This window comes from Balaenoptera borealis (assembly GCF_965194805.1).
Source record: "Balaenoptera borealis genome assembly, chromosome: 7".
NCBI lineage: Eukaryota > Metazoa > Chordata > Mammalia > Artiodactyla > Balaenopteridae > Balaenoptera > Balaenoptera borealis.
In genome coordinates this window covers 112,580,877-112,596,610 of record NC_138864.1, presented here as the reverse complement: position 1 = coordinate 112,596,610, position 15,734 = coordinate 112,580,877, and the positions used below count along the sequence as shown (strand labels likewise).

Below are 15,734 nucleotides of genomic sequence, written 5' to 3'. Positions count from 1 at the left end.
TTTGCTCATTCTGAGTTTCCAAATCATCACAAAATGAGGCCTGAATGTAGTAAATACAGTAGCCAGTCTTTAAAATGCATTTAAAGAGATGAGTCATCGTAGCGCATCCTACAATGGCAAGAAAATTTCAAACTCGGTCGGCCACAGTTGCTCCTGCGTTAGAGGTCAAGAAGAACTGGTTTTCTAAAGTCACCTTTCTGGAGTCACTTTGCCTTTAGCCTGGGGATTATTTCCAACTGGCATAGCTGCAGACCCTAGAATGCCATTCCTTGCGTTCTGTGAATTCAAGCGAACGTGAATTTCATAACCCTTGACTCTGCTCAGCATCTCTCAGATCAAGGCAATGCTGCCAAGGACCACCAAATATATAAGTTTGGGGGCTTCTCTCTCTCTCTCTCTCTCTTCTTTCTTCCTTGCCCCATATCCACATGACTTTTCAGAGAAAAGAGAATGCTTCTCCTGAACTGTAAACAGCAGAAATTCCAGCGTCCAAGGGCTGCAAAGGCCCTATTCCTGAACCCATCAATTTTTTTCCTGCCCTCCCATCTCCTCCTTGCACACCAGCCAAAGGAAGCATCCTGCTTCTTGTTTGGTAAAGAGCCTCAGAGAGGGACATTGGAACACCTACTCCAGCCAGAAAGACCACAGATGTCTGGGCTCCAAGGGCCTCTGAAATGAGACTGGTATCTAGATTTTTCCAGAGAGGCAGTACCCTTCCCATTCACCCTAAAAGGGTCTGTGGTCTTTCTGAGAGGCTAACATCCTCTGTTGACTCAGATGCTTTGTATTCACCCGGGTGCTGAAGCAAACAACCTTTGCCACCAGGGAAATCTAAAAGACTTAATATTCTATACTCTGGGCTAAATTTCTCCAGGATTAATATTTCATTTTCTCCCTGCCACCAGACATTTCATCTTCCTAAGGACTAGGTCAGCAAGTAGCCCTCCCAGAGAAAACTCAGGGTCCTATGCTTTGCAGCGTTAAAGCAGTGCTTGAGGAAGTGGGATTATGTTTACGGTGATGGTCATCACTCCAGCCCCTAGGATGTTTGAGAAACAAAAATAAGCTTTGCAAATTGCTTAGGTTCTGCAGAATCAGCAGGCCCCTGCTGGGACCAATCCCGAACTGCCTTTGGAAGAGATACTGACTCATTCTTTCCAACGTGCTGATTGGCTGTGAGGAATGGGCGTGGCTACTGCCTCCGTCCTGCGTCCCATAGGTGAAGGAAAGTTAAGGTGGGCCTCCAGCAAGAGTTTGTCCCGTGACAAAAAGGAATGTCTTGGGCACTTTTTTTTTCTGCTTTGGAGGCCCAGGCTCAAGGCAAATTATAATGGGAAACCAATTAGAAGGAAAGCAATTTGAACAGAGTTAAGGTGCCAGGTCCTGGGAGAAGAGACCAGCCCTATTTGAAGTCTCCATGGTCTGCTGACAAACTCGGGGGTTTGTTTTAAGGGAAGTGGGGGGACTAGATTTTTTTAAGGAAAGGGGGTACAGCCAGCACAGGTAGAAAGCGAAAGTGGTACTGCCCAAAACAGGCCATCAGAGAGAGGAAAAATGATGGAGTGCACAACAGACGGCAACCAGACAGCTGCAGCAGAGGTGTAATCTTGATTGATTAAGGGGGCTTTTGCTGAGCTTTAGAATGAAGTTACTCCATTACTGATCAAGCAAAGAGAGAGCCATTATGCCCCCGTTTATCATCCTTTCCCGCTTCCTTTTTGCTGGGCATAAAACTATGCTCACCAATCCCACCTAAAACCGAAGGCGAGGAGGCCGGCCTTTGTTGCCAACAGGGGTTCTACCTGCCCTCCTGTTCTGCTCTTAAGACGAAAGAGGACTCTTGGAAGCCGAGAAAGGTTGAAGGAGTGTTTCTGGAGGGAGGCGGGCGTCGCCAGCAGCGCAGGCACTTGGCTGGCGCGAGCTCCGAGGGGAGGAGGTCCAGGATGGGCTTGCTGAAGGGCCTCCTCCGAGCCAGGAAGCTGCTGCTCGTCGTCTTCGTGCCTCTCCTGCTGCTGCCTCTGCCCATGCTCCACCCCAGCAGCGTGAGTACCAGCCGGTCCCCTCCTGGGGCCAGGGGGTCAGGGGGGAGGTCAGAGGGGAGGCCGGTGGAGGGAGCGCGGTGCTGGTGCAGCGCCTCAGCGTTCTTCTGTTGGTGTAAAGAAATGGAAATGCTCTCCTGGAGGAGGCTAACATACTTTCTGCCTAAAAACTGCCATTTTCATCCCTTCACCCCGTTCCCAGTCCCCCAGCCCCACGGCCCCCGGCCAGGAGTGAGATAAGAGGAAGGGCGATGGCTGGAGTGGCCGATCTGTGTGACACAGAACAGTGGGCCAGCCTGCTCGGGGGCAGGGGCCAGGCGGACACCCGGTAAAGAGAAGGGCGCTCTGGAGAGCCGGTATTTGCCAGGAGTCAACATGTGACCATCCATATGGGAGAGCAACTGGACATGCAGGAAGACCTCCCAGTAGAGGAGGAGGATGGGGGAGGGAGGGGACCGTGGACCCTGGCCTGAGGTGCACTGAGGTGGGGTCCCCGGCCAGGCTCTTGGGCATCTAGCCAGGGTCTGTGGGTGACCACGGTGGGCTCTGGTAACCAGGATTTGAAACTCTTAATCTCTCAAGCTCCTTCTGAACTTTGCGCAGCTTGGCAGCCTGCCCTGGTCCCATGCATATGGGACCTTTGATTATTTGTATCCTCTGTGTTTTCTTCTCTGTGCTCTTGAAGGAAAGAGAGCAAATGACTTGATACAAAAGAATAAGAGCCCCCAACTCTAGACTGTGGCCCAATTTTTTGTCCAGGTTTGTGTGAGCAGAAGAGCCTGAGCTCTGGCTCTGCTTCTGAGACCGTCGTCTGCCTTCCTTGCCTTCCTCCGGCTCCTTTTCTCCTTCCTCCCCCTCCCCCTTTCCCTCCTCCTCCCCTTCCTCTCCCTCCTCCCCTCCCTCCTCCTCCCGGCGGCTTTACCCCTTCCCCTAGCTGGCACTACCCTTGAGACTTTAGGAAAAATAAGCTAAGAAAGGTTAATCTTGTTTGTGGGAGGGGAAGGGTGTCTTCCACTCAGCTCCCAGAGTAACTTCGTAACCAAGATTAAATTATACAGTTAAAGGGGATTAGAATGGTTTCTTCAAAACAAACTGGTTTAAATCTTTAGTAGAATAAAAACTCAGAGCACCAGGGAGCTGCTGATGAAAACCGGGCTGGGATTAGCAGACAGTGATTGGTGCTGAAAGTTTGCCCGGCGTATACACTAGTCCATTTCCTTTGTCCCAATAGGTTGATTTTCTTTTCTTTTCATGTTTTTGTTTTGTTTTGTTTTACTCAATGTCAGACAGGTTAAGGGAATGCCAACCCAGTGGCACCTGCTCTTCTCACTAGCAGCGTCAGGCACCCCCCGTGTCCCCTGAGTCCGCCCCATCTCTGGGGACCATGACTGCAGGGCGTAGTGCTGCCATTTAATTCTGGGAGCCTGTCTTGGAGCTTCTCAGTTACCAATGACTAGTGAGAAGTATCCACGTGAAGAAGAAAACAAAATAACAAATTATTGAAGTAGACAAAAAAAAATCTATAAATGTGACAGAAGAGGGATGTTGTGGAAAAAAAAAAAAAAAGAGGAGAGACAAGGAAGGAAAGGTAAGCCTCTGCTCTGTTGGGGTCTATAAAAATTTTTGAATAGGTTTTTAAAGATGGACTCACTGAGACCAAGAGACATTGCCCTTCCTTGACCTAGCCCCTTCTGTCCAACTGAGTTTCACCTTAGGGCAGGGTTTCTCAACAGCCACACTAGTGACATTTGGGGGTGGGGGGAGATAGTTCTCTGTCGTGAGGGGAGGGCCGTGCTGTGCTGTGCATTGTAGGATGTTTAGCTGCATCCCTGGTCTCTACCCATCAGGTGCCAGCAGCACACAGGCACCCCCCGCAATTGTGACAGCCAAAAATGCTTCCAGATATTACCAAATATTCCCTGGGGGGCAAAATTGGCTCCAGTTGAGAACCAGTGCCTTAAGAAAAGTGAAATATGCTACCTCAGAGCTTCCCAGTCTGTGCTCATGGGGAAGCCCTCGGGACAGCCAGCTAGATGGAGCCCGGGTGGCCAAAGCCCTCGGACCTGGATGCAGCCTGCTCACCACTCGCCCCAGCGTGCCCTGCAAAGATGATTCCCCCGTGTGTCACCGTGTCAGTAAGACGCTGCCCTTCTTCCTCTGCAATGACGCAGAAGCACCTTGAGGTCACAGTAGGCACAAACCACCACGGGGACTGGCTCTCATCTATTCGGCCCCCTTGCGTCACACTTAGATTCTGATATTTAATCCTTAAGATCCCTAAATAGCCTTGTTTGCTCTGGGCTGGAACTGAGAGAAGTGATCTGGGCAAGAGCTCCTGGTCTGCAGTTCTGATGGTTCTTCAAAGTGACAAGCTGCAGCTGCATTTTAGGAAGGATTAGTATGACCTCCCCTTTTTTCCTGCCCAGCTCTCTAAAGCCAGGGGCCCAGACTTGATTTCCCATATACAGAAGAGGAGGGTCAAGAGGGGGGCATCTGTAACTAAGCCCGGCTTCAGCATCCCGGTGGGATAAAAGTTACACCCAACTCCCAGGATAAATTTTCAAAAGCCCTTCCAGTCATTTATGACACCAAATTACGTGACCTCAAGCTCCTTCCAGTGGAGTCTGAATGGTATTTCATCGGGGTGGTCGGATTGTAGGGAAAGAAGCAGATGCAAACATCAGTTAGTAGCAGGGTCAGGAAGCATCCGCTGTGGGGAAATGCCACTTTTGAACTCGCTTCTTTATTTGTCAACAGGAGCAAAAAAGAACTGACAACACTATCCCTTAAAGGCACTGCCCGAGTATGCACCAATCCCTACATTCCTGCTGACCAGTGGCAGTGATAAGAGGCTGTAGGTTTCTAGAATATTTTCTCCAGTAGATAAGAGAGACCTGTTAGCCAGCAGAGGAGCCCAGTTCAGTTCACCAACACTGATTGAGCTACCTGCCAGACCTCGGCCAGATGCAGGAACACAGGATCCTGTAAACAAACTTCACAGAGTATTCTGCATTATCTGAATATAAGCTTCCCTACTGAATTTTGAGACAGTTGAGAAGAGGCAAAAGGAAGTTTATGTAAATTCCATGGGTGTACTGAGTGCGAAATAGATGGAAAGGCCATCTGAAGGTGGTCTCTTGGCCATTCTTCTAATGAAAGTTAGAAAGCTCTAAGGAAAGTTCAGATAAAAATGATGGCAGTTTATCCTGTTCTTAATACTGCTGGATGAAGGTGGCTTGGTGACTTCCTCCAGTAACTTATTCTAATTCCTAACAATAAAAAAATTACAATCAAAAAGTTTACCTTGGCTTACCCAAATTCTCCTAATTCAAACCAAAACGATGCATGGTAGAAGGAAACAGCTCTTGCTCTCTCTCTCTCTCCTTTCTCTCCTTCCTTCACTCCTGGACCTGTAATGACCAAGCCAAGAAAGACTGAAGGTTCTTTGTAAGGAATAAGGGCTTCTCAGTGAGGGAAAGACATTCTATCTCCTTTTCTTCAACTAGAAACAACACCTGCCATTCTGTCCCTTTCCCAGGAAGGAGATGGGAATAAGTGAGCTCAAGTGTGTTGAAGGGCTTTGAACTCCTTTAGGTATTTTTATTTCTGCAGTAAAGGGAGCATTTCTCTAAATTGCATTCTTTTTCAAATGGAGCCCTTTTTTCCCCCCAGTATTGGTTCTGTTGTCTTATCAGCACTTCCAAAAGCTTTAACTTCTCTCTGATCTTTTGGCCCCAGAGGAAATCTCAGTGGGAGCTACAGTCAACAATTGTTGCGCCCAGTTCCCATTTCTCAACCCCCAACCCCATAATCCATGCATATCAGGAGGGAACAAGGTTCCAGCCAGCCAGGCTGGGTTAATCACTCCTGACGCCCCTCACTGATCGTGGTGACCTTTTGTAACTTTTGTGTAAGAGTTTGAGGACGCTTGTTCTGAACCCAAGGGAGAGATAAACAGAACAAGATTTGTCAGGTTCCTTGATCACCAGCCAGCCTCAGGGCAGGTCAGACCTGAGCCCAGTGGGTTTAGAACTAGGTATAAACGGAGGAGTCCACAGGCAGCTTGGATCTTCTATTCAGTGGCCCTCCGGAGTCCATTGTTAAAACCCTTGGACAGTGACCTCTCCCAAGAGTAAGCCCGTGACCTTTCTCACCACCATTAATCAGCACCATTTGGGGCAACCAGGATTACTGGAGCTAAGGTTAAGGAGGACTGATTTTTTTATAAGAATGTTGTACTTATTTATTCTGTGCACCCCACGGTTGTACAACCAGCAAAGGGAGTGGGCTGGGGAAAACCCTGGTAAATTTCCAGGCCTTCCCTTCCAGATAGACAGCACTCTTACTCTCTTTGTCAGAAGGAAGTTTCCATGTGCGTCAGGCAGTGGAGTGTCCCAGACACTTGTTAGGGCACTGGTTCTCAACAAGGGATGATTGCCCCCGCTCCCCCCGCCGCCAACGGACATTTGGCAACGTCTAGAGACATTTTTGGTTGTCACAGTTGGGGAGGTGCTACAGACATCTAGTGGGTAGAGGCCAGGGATGCTGCTGAACATTTTACAGTGCACAGGACAGCTCTCCCCACCAACCCGGCAAGGAGTGATCCAGCCCCAAACGGGCCAGTTTCAGAACTCACATGTGAATCAATTACACAAATTAATCCCCACCTTCATCTACCCCAAGAACCTCTAGTATCTGATCAACTTGACACCAAAATATCCTGCCTAGACCAAGTTAAAACTGTGAACTCCACCTTTATAGTATATGGTCTGGACACCGCAGTTAATTTCAGTCCCTACCCTGCTCAGTTTCAGGAACCAACCGAGCTGTGATAGCATAACAGTCCGGTGGCCACCCTGTTGCAAACCAATGCAAACCACGTGCCAGGCATCAGTCGCCCCAAGGAGCAGCCATAACTTCACCCACCAAAATACGATGGCATGTATCCACCAAACTTCTCTGCCAAGTCCACCTTTGCACCTCCCAGAGCTGTGTTCCAGTGCCCATGTTTGAGTCCGTGTGCCTCCTGCCTCTGCCCTGGGTCTCTTTTGGATCCTCGGTGGCAGTGGCTGTCCCTGTGACTAACCACCCACTTTCCTCCCCTTCCAGGAGGCTGCGTGTGCTTACGTGTTGATCGTGACTGCTGTGTACTGGGTGTCCGAGGCGGTGCCTCTTGGAGCTGCAGCCCTGGTGCCTGCCTTCCTCTACCCGTTCTTCGGAGTCCTGCGATCCAGCGAGGTTAGACCATTAGTCGCCCCCTGCTCGGTCCCTGCTGGGCCACTGAAAGAGGGCTCAAGGTGAAGGGAGATTCACAAAGCAGTTGAGGAGGGGGCTTCTTTCACCCTCTGGAACAACCCATTAGCACTAAGCCTTTGCACCTGCTGTTCTGGACCCTGAGCTCCTTTCCTTCAACCCATGACCTTCATCTCCATCAAACTGCCTCTTTCAGGAAGCCTTTTGGTTAATCACATCCAATTGTTCCTTCAGCCTGAAACCCTTTAGGAACTGTATGATTGGCACATTCAACCAGACTGCTGTTCCTCTTTCTCTGTCTTCTGATTGTCCATTTAGACTCTAAGCACTCAAAGGCAGGAATCAGGCCTCCCAGGTCCTTGGAATCTCATGATGAAGCTGAGCCCGTATGGAGTAGGTGCTGAATAAATGCTTGCCTACAGAGAGACTTACCGTGTTTCCCTGAGTCCTGACAATGTCTTCACTTTCTCTAAAAAACATTTCTGTCCCTTCTTCCCCAACTCAAGATTACTGCATATTCTTTCCTTGACTGCTGTCTACCTAGAATCTGTCCTCTGTTCACTCTCTCCCTCTATGGCATTCTTAAAATTCTAACAGAAATTGTCAACAGGAAGCCCAGGGTGGTGCCAGTGCAAACAGTTAAGCCTACCACAAATAGGAAAGAAGAAAATCACAGCCAGAAACCTGGAGCAAGATGAAGAATGGTCTTCATTCATTAACACCTGATTCCATTTGGATTATCTCCTTATAGCACCTGGTCTCCGCTTAGGGTTTCTGAAGGAGATTGAATGGTAGAGGTTAGTTAAGGACAGAGGCACAGAAGAAAGAGGAAAGGGAACTAATGTTTGAATTCCTACTAAGAATCAGGCACTACACCAGAAGTGCTGTATTAGTTAATACTCCCGAGATGTCTACAAGGTAGATATTAATATTTCCATTCCACGGATGAGGAAAGAGGTTCACAGAGTTAAGAAACTTACCCAAGATCACATAGTAGGAAATAGCAGAATTGGATTCAAACTCATACCTGTCAGATTTCAAAGTCTATGCACTTGCTTACTGTACCATAAGAAAAACACTCCATAATGTATCATGTAGCTTCATGGTGAGTTAATACTAAGAACTGTACATCTCTTCACCTGTGTGATGTGAGGAAGGAATAATGAACCTGGGTCCATGGGATGCCTTAACCATGGATAACAGAATTATTTTTAAAGTCCAGAGATAAAAATTAGGCCGTCCCCTAATTGCTGTACTTGACTACAAATTAACAAGTTGTCCTTCTACTGCATGGACTTAACTGGCTGGTTTTTGTTTGTTTGGTTTGGTTTGGGGCAGTTTGGTTTGGAGGCTGTTGGTACATCAGTTCGTTTGTTGGCACTTAGTAATCATAATAGCCTCAGACTCTCCAAAAAGGATAGCATCCCCAAAACCCTCAGCAGTGCTTTTATTCCTGGAGATGGGTCCAACACCAATATCCTGGGGACCCCCATAAAAGCTAGCCTGGGACCTGAAGCGCTAAGCAGTCACTCCAATTATCCCCCTTCCTCTGTGGAAAGAGAGCAGGTAGTTTGGGTCTGTGTGCATGCCTAAAAGAACAAGCACCAATATTACTTTTCTTAAGAGAAACATAAATGAACTTGTCCTGCAGATTTCTCTTTAGAATTGTGAAAGCGAAAGCCAACGAGTCGGGAGGTGAACGTAGAGAGCAGAGGAAGAAATGAAGTTATAGAAAGAATTGAAACTTAAGTAACATTTTTAAAGTGAGCTAACTATTCATTAAAAGACTAATATCTTTGTATTTCACTTCAGGCAGCCCAAAAGCCAACAGTATGCCTTAGTCTTACAGTAGATGATGTCTCTATTTCCCCAAGGGCCTCCGGCAGCGGAGTCTTATAGACAGGTGGGCCAATCAGCCCCTCCACGCACTAGGGACGTTGCTAGGCAACAGTTCATCCTAGGGCCCGCCCATCTGCACAGCCAGGAAGGCTCAACCTATAAGGAGTCTAGGGAGGCAGTTGTTTTTAAAGGCAACAGGACTTTGTAAGGAGAAAAAGAAGACTTTCCGGGGAGAGATCGGGTGTTGCTATTGCTGGGGCTGGAGGTGGAAAACACTGGAGAAGCCAGGGGCCAATTTTATCATTTGAGGTGAAAAACCCTACCCCGTCTGTCTGATAAAGTGGCTTTGGCTGGTGATATTTAACAGCTGAGCTCCAGAGAGCAGTTTAAGGCCAAATATAATCTGTTTAGCTAGCCTTTTAAACTCAGATTAAAGGACATGCCGATCGGGTAGAGGACATGGGTTATAGCCCTTTGTGAGCCAGTTGACTTTGCAGACAGAGAAAATATCTATTCCACAGCCACCGACTTCTCCCCCACACCAGCATGTGCCATGGCTCCCTGGGAAAGGCTAGGCCGGGGGTCTGCAGGAGCCCCCTACTCCAGACAAATCATCCACTTGTCACTCCCCAAACCCACCTTGTGCTTGCCCAGCCCCTTGCCGGGACTCAGGCCATTCTTCCACTTTGGAAAGTTCTCTCTAATTCCTTCAGCTTTTAAGATCCTACCCAATTACCCTGTTGGTTGAAGCCTTTCCAGAAACCTCAGGTAAAAGTGTTGTTCCCATCCCTTGGAGCCCCCTGATACCTTTGTCCTTTAAACGGTACATGAGATACATCAGATATACACTTGCTGTGGACACGTCCTCTCTCCACCCAGATTTCACACCCTCTAGGATTTACGATGTCTTACGCATATGGGCTATTCTTGCACTAGCCCTTAGTTCATGTTTCTTGATTGCAATGTTTCTTGATTGTGTGTCAGTAGTGTACTCTCCATATGAAGGAAAGCATGTGAATAGGATCAGTGTGACCCTGAATCTGTGGCTTTTGTCCCTCAGGTTATTCAGTCAACATTCAGAAAAATATTTTGAGTGCTGTACCTACCATGTGCAATACAATATGGGATGTTACAGATACCTTGCAGGTGACAAAAATGAAAAAAAATATCATTTCTGGGACTTCCCTGGTGGTCCAGTGGTTAAGACTCTGTGCTCCGAATGCAGGGGGCACGGGTTCAATTCCTGGTCTGGGAACTAAGATCCCACATGCTGTGTCGTGCAGCCAAAAAAAAGAAAAAAATTTTTTTTAAATATATCATTTCTGCACTCTTGAATCTCATAGCTAATGCTTTGGGTTCCCCCTGGGGCTGGATGTGTGCATATAAATGGTTAAATTTTACAGCGATGAATTGTCAGTCTGCAGGATTTTAAGAGTTCACTGTGTGCAAAGCTTAGACTGTCTTCTATCAGCTGAACTCAGGCGCTGAAAAGAGGTAGAAAATGGTCAAAATGGCTCCTGACCTTGAGAAGTTTCTCCTCTAGCAGAGAGAAAGTATAAACCACATGGAATAACACAGTAGACCCTATGCAGTAATGCCTCTTTTTCTGGCCTTGCAGACCCCAATTTACACAATTTCACGTGAGGGAATGTTCTATATAAATGAAATTTACCCTGTCGAGTGCCCAAACTTTATATTGACCACTTTTTGACTGAGGTCTTTCCACAAAGCTCTATAATTTCCCTGGTCTTTTAAACAAATGTTGCTGAACATAAATTAACTTTTTCTTTGGAGCCTTCGATATTTCCAGGGATAACCATTTCTGAATCAGAGAAATGTGGGCTGGGTGATAGCACGGTTGAGTAACTTGAGTGCTGGTTGAAGAGCTGAACCAAAAGAATCTGAGTAACATGTTGGGGTCGCGCTGGAGAGAGAGCACAAATGAAAATAAGAAAGGCACGTTATCGGATTGCAGATGACTCAAAGCTAGATGGACCAGCTACTGTACAGTGACAGAATCCATGCTGCCAGGAAGAGACAACGGACTGGAAGGGAAGTCCAGGCAAAAGGGAACTTAATAAGGATAAATGTTAGCAGTTTGTGTGAAAAAGATCTTTGGCTTTCAGCTGAGTATAGACTCAGTGCGAGTCGGCTGTCTGTCCAGGGTGGCCGCCAAAATGCCAAGCCTTTACCACATGTCAGGCGCAATGGGAGGTCCTTTACATGCACTGTATCTCTTAATCCTCTGGGAAGTGGCTATTATTTTTATCTTTGTTTTACAGAGGAGGAAACTGAAGTTAAGAGAGGTTAAGTAACTTACTCAAGGTGATACAGCTAGTAAGTAGTAGAGCCAGGACTTGAAGCCAGAATTGCCTGACCCCAGAACTTTCACCCTTAACTGCTAGCCAGTATGTACTGAAATCTGCTCAATTAATAAACGTATGTGTTCAGAGCAGGAAATTCTGGATAAGGAGCTCATTCAGAGGTGGGTAGCCAAGATGTCTGTAATCTAGAAGCTAAGTCACATGGGGAATGAAGAAAAGCCTCAAGAGGGGCATGATTTCTGGCTTGTACAGCTCAACATACCAGGCTCAAAGGGTCAAACCAGAACCAGAGTCAAAGCACCGTAAGGTAGATCCCCTCTCTGGGAGGGAAGACCCTGAAATGGGGGCCACACGTGGTCCTGGTGTTCCTGTCCCCAGAAGCACAAGCCAGATGACCACGTCAAGGATACTAGAGGTAGACTCTGTGCCTTGGGAGAGGGGCTGGGCTCTAAGGCCCCCTTGACTTTAGGATTCGATTGGCTTGTAAGCATCCAGCTTCTGCTTCCCTCTGCTGGTGTACAGAGCTCAGTCCTGTATTTCCGATTTGTTTTTAGGTCTGTTTTTTTGTTTTGCCTCCATTGTGACTCTCGTTACTGTCATCATATATGCCTTGAAAGTCCTCTAAGCCTTTCTACTGTGTTACTGTAGCTGGGGACAGTACCTGTGTCAATCAAGTGAGCTGAGATTCACTGTTTACAGGAGAATGGCATAGATGTGGGGACCAAGTGGCTCTCTGGGGAACTAAAGGGCATGGTTTGAACACTGGGACTTGTAAAGAGCCTCAGAGATGCCCAAGGTCAGGAACTACTTCCGGTAGTGATTACACCTGCTCTTTATCTACCCTCCAACACATGCACCCATGCGCGCACGCGCATGCAGACACGCTTCTTCTGCTGTCTCAGTGGCCCTGCACTGCAGGCTTCTAGCAAGTCTAATTGAGATTCTAGCTCCTGCCAAGGCAAGAGAGGCAGCAAGGCAGCTCCAGCTGGAAAAACAAAACAGCCTCTACAGCCAAGTGATACTTGAGTCTGATGTCATGAAATCTGCTTCCCTGTTTGTTCCTCATCTTTCTGACCCACTGGATTCCTGACCAGCGCCTAGACCCTGACTTTCTGTGTGTAAACCTGGGGCCATTTCGTATAGCACTTTCCACTCTGCCTTTCTGGCCTCTACTCACTACAGGGGCTGACACCCCATACCTCCACCCCCCAGCCACACACACAGGCCTGTGAGGACACAGGCTGAGCGTCTGTGCCCAGCTACCCACCCTCACCCACAGCCATCCAGACACAGCCCAGAGCTGAGCCCACACCCAGGCCATCCGTGGGCCGGATACCAGGAACCTACAGATCTTGCAGCCTTTTGAGGCCAAGCTAATGTTTCCACAGGAAGAGCTACAGGGGCAGATCCTTCAGTCCTGAAGAGACTCAGGGCACCTTATCAGTCAGCATTTCCAGGCTCGGCAGGAGCTGGGCTGACTTCGGGTCAGGTCAGCACCCATCTGGGTCTCTCTGCTTTAGACGTCTCTAGGGTAGGGTTTACAAAGAATGTTTTTTTTGTTGTTTTTTGTTTTTTTTTTTTAAATTGGGTTATTTTATTTTATTTTATTTTTTTATTTTATAGCTACTTTATTTATTTATTTTTGGCTGTGTTGGGTCTTCGGTTCGTGCGAGGGCTTTCTGTAGTTACGGCAAGTGGGGGCCACTCTTCATCACGGTGCGCGGGCCTCTCACTATCGCGGCCCCTCCCGTTGCGGGGCACAGGCTCCAGACGCGCAGGCTCAGTAGTTGTGGCTCACGGGCCCAGCCGCTCCGTGGCACGTGGGATCTTCCCAGACCAGGGCTCGAACCCGTGTCCCCTGCATCGGCAGGCAGATTCTCAACCACTGCGCCACCAGGGAAGCCCCAAAGAATGTTTTTTAAGCAACAAAACCTTTCCTTTAAACTAAATCTTAGGAAAATCAATACATGAAACAGATGGAAGGGGAAGTCCTACTCTGATCAGGCAATGGGGGCCCAGAGCCCTGGCTGCCCGAGCCCTTCCCCCCAATACCTCACGGCCACCCTGTTCCCGCAGCTGCCGCTGAAGTTGCAGAGGCAGTGAGTGGTTTGAAAACCTCCGTCCTCAGGGAATACAGACAGGTGGTTAGGAGGGTGTCTGAGCCCGCAGAGACTTACCAGCAGAAACAGCATTCCTGCCCCCAGGGAAAGGCGGAGAGGCAACCACGCTGGACTTGGCTGCATTGCCAGGGTGGTGGTTGCAATGGTGTAGTGAGGGGCTTCAGCTCTGACGGGGGTTTTAGCTCAGCCCGGAGCGGGCCCAGCCCACGCATCCCATCCTGGGGTCAGAGCAAAATTGTTCAGATGAACCAAAAGAGCCTCAAAATAGGTCCGTTTCCAGAGACCACCACTGGCCTCCTGAGGGAATGCCACGTTCCTGCCACGTGAAGAGGCACACCCACAGCAACTTGCAAGGACAGCCTAGGTGTGTGCAGCCAGCAGCAGCGTGCCGATTGGCTGCGTTTCTGACGGGGCCCGTACAACGCCGCCAATGCCTGCGTCAGGACACATTCAGATCCACGCATTCTGCCCGTCTCTGGCTGCCACCGCCATGAGCAAGGACACTGGCAGTGTGGAGAGGGTCAGGATCCAAGTTGGGAGTAGGGTAGAACTGAGTTTGAATCCAGTTTTCTCACTAACTAGTCTTGAGCAAGTTGTGCGTTGACTGAAATAAAAGTTGCAAGTTAAGTTTTATTTGGGGAACTTACTGAGGACTATGGCCTGGGAGATACCCTCTTAGGTAACTGAGGTACTGCTCCGAAGAGGTAAGGTAGGAGCCAGGAGATATATGAATGTTTTTTTCTGGAAAAGCATGTAGTCAGACATCAAAAGACCACTGCTAATCACAACAGACATCTCAAGTTAATGATTTTAGTGCTTTTCTATCTATGGGAAGAAGTAAGAATCTGGGGTCATTGAAATGATCCCTTAGATATGCATCTTAACTATTTAGGGCCAGTACCCAAAGTACAGAATGCTTCCTGTTTTTCTCCATCCTGAATTCCCCTCAGGGTGCACAACTGCAGTGGCTAATGGCTTGATCCTTATAGAACTGGAATGGAGGGCAACATTCTTTTCTTTACATGTGTAACCTCTCTAAACTGCCATTTTACTCATCTGGAAAATGAGAATAATAGGCACACCCACCTCATGGGGAGTTGTGAGGATGTTAGACCTACCTGAGGGACAGAGTGCCCATCACAGCACCCAGCTTATCTGCACGAATGATTCAATGGTCCATCTGTCTTCCTCCCTGACGATGGCCCTGTTCTTAGAAAAGCACTGAACTGAGATCAACATCCAGATTTCCATTCTCCTCAAACTTCTAGGATTAAAGCCACAACTCCCTTCACCTTCCCATTTAAAAAAAAAACAACAACTTTGTAAAAAAATTAAAACCTGACATATCCAGAGAGCAATAAATAATTCCGTGACCAAAGAGAGTAATGTTTTTAAAAGCTCATCACTAACAGATGTCACCTGCAATTTACTAACAATGAACTAGTTCGTTAAAAGACTACATTGGTCAACACTTCTGTCCTTGTGCCTCTCAATCCAGGCTGGGTTAGAAAACTCTTTGAGATGTACTCACCCTTCACTTTAGAAAGTTTGGGGGAATCTTTGTCTTTTAGGTCCACCTTGCTCCTTCTTACTTCATTTCTTTCTCTTATTCCCCCCACGTGGTCATGCTGGCATACCTGATTCCTAACCCTCAATCTCATCTTGAAGCGTTTCATCTTTTCACTTCTTTAACAATAATAATGGACCATTACTGAGCACTTCCTATGTGCCAGGCCTGTCTTGCATCATCTTACTTAAGGCCCATACAGATTCAATGTGTTGTGTATTACTACTTAAAAGGTTGAGATGATGGGGGAACAGGGGTTCAGTATTTGGTCCAAGAACACACAACTCATCTGTGGGGAGCAAGCATTTGAACCCAGGTTGAGTTCTTACTTGCTATCCTCTGCTCCACCTTTTCAGAGTGGCCTCCTTGAGCCCATCTCTTCTTAAACACAGTCCAGAAACATCTCTGCTCTCCAAACTTGGGGTTTTGGCACACTGAGAAAAACCACAGACCAGAAAAGCAGTAAAGGCGATAACACTGCCAACGCAAATGTCACAAAATCCAGGCACTCTAGCCATGGGAGGAGCACTCGTTTTAGAATCTAATTTCTCTTTGCAAATAGTTCTAACAATTTTCATTATCTAGTTTCCCA

The 15,734-nt window shown here is 47.8% G+C and overlaps 1 protein-coding gene and 1 long non-coding RNA gene across 2 annotated transcripts in view; one reads left to right on the top strand and one right to left on the bottom strand.

The window, feature by feature from the left end:
- LOC309631583 overlaps window positions 1-15,734 on the bottom strand; it is a 38,059-nt gene that overhangs the window by 2,192 nt on the left and 20,133 nt on the right. Inside the window, exons 7-9 of the long non-coding RNA XR_014246382.1 lie at window positions 14,694-14,779; window positions 7,167-11,055; window positions 5,343-5,449 (exon numbers count right to left, since the gene is read on the bottom strand). This is a non-coding gene — a long non-coding RNA (uncharacterized lncRNA). The remainder of the gene's footprint in view (window positions 1-5,342; window positions 5,450-7,166; window positions 11,056-14,693; window positions 14,780-15,734) is intronic.
- The window catches only part of SLC13A4 (solute carrier family 13 member 4), a gene marked incomplete at its 5' end in the record, with an annotated part of 40,065 nt that continues 26,274 nt past the window's right edge, over window positions 1,944-15,734 (top strand). Inside the window, 2 exons of the mRNA XM_082398095.1 lie at window positions 1,944-2,042; window positions 7,149-7,277. Coding sequence (XP_082254221.1) covers window positions 1,944-2,042; window positions 7,149-7,277 — 228 coding nt within the window. The remainder of the gene's footprint in view (window positions 2,043-7,148; window positions 7,278-15,734) is intronic.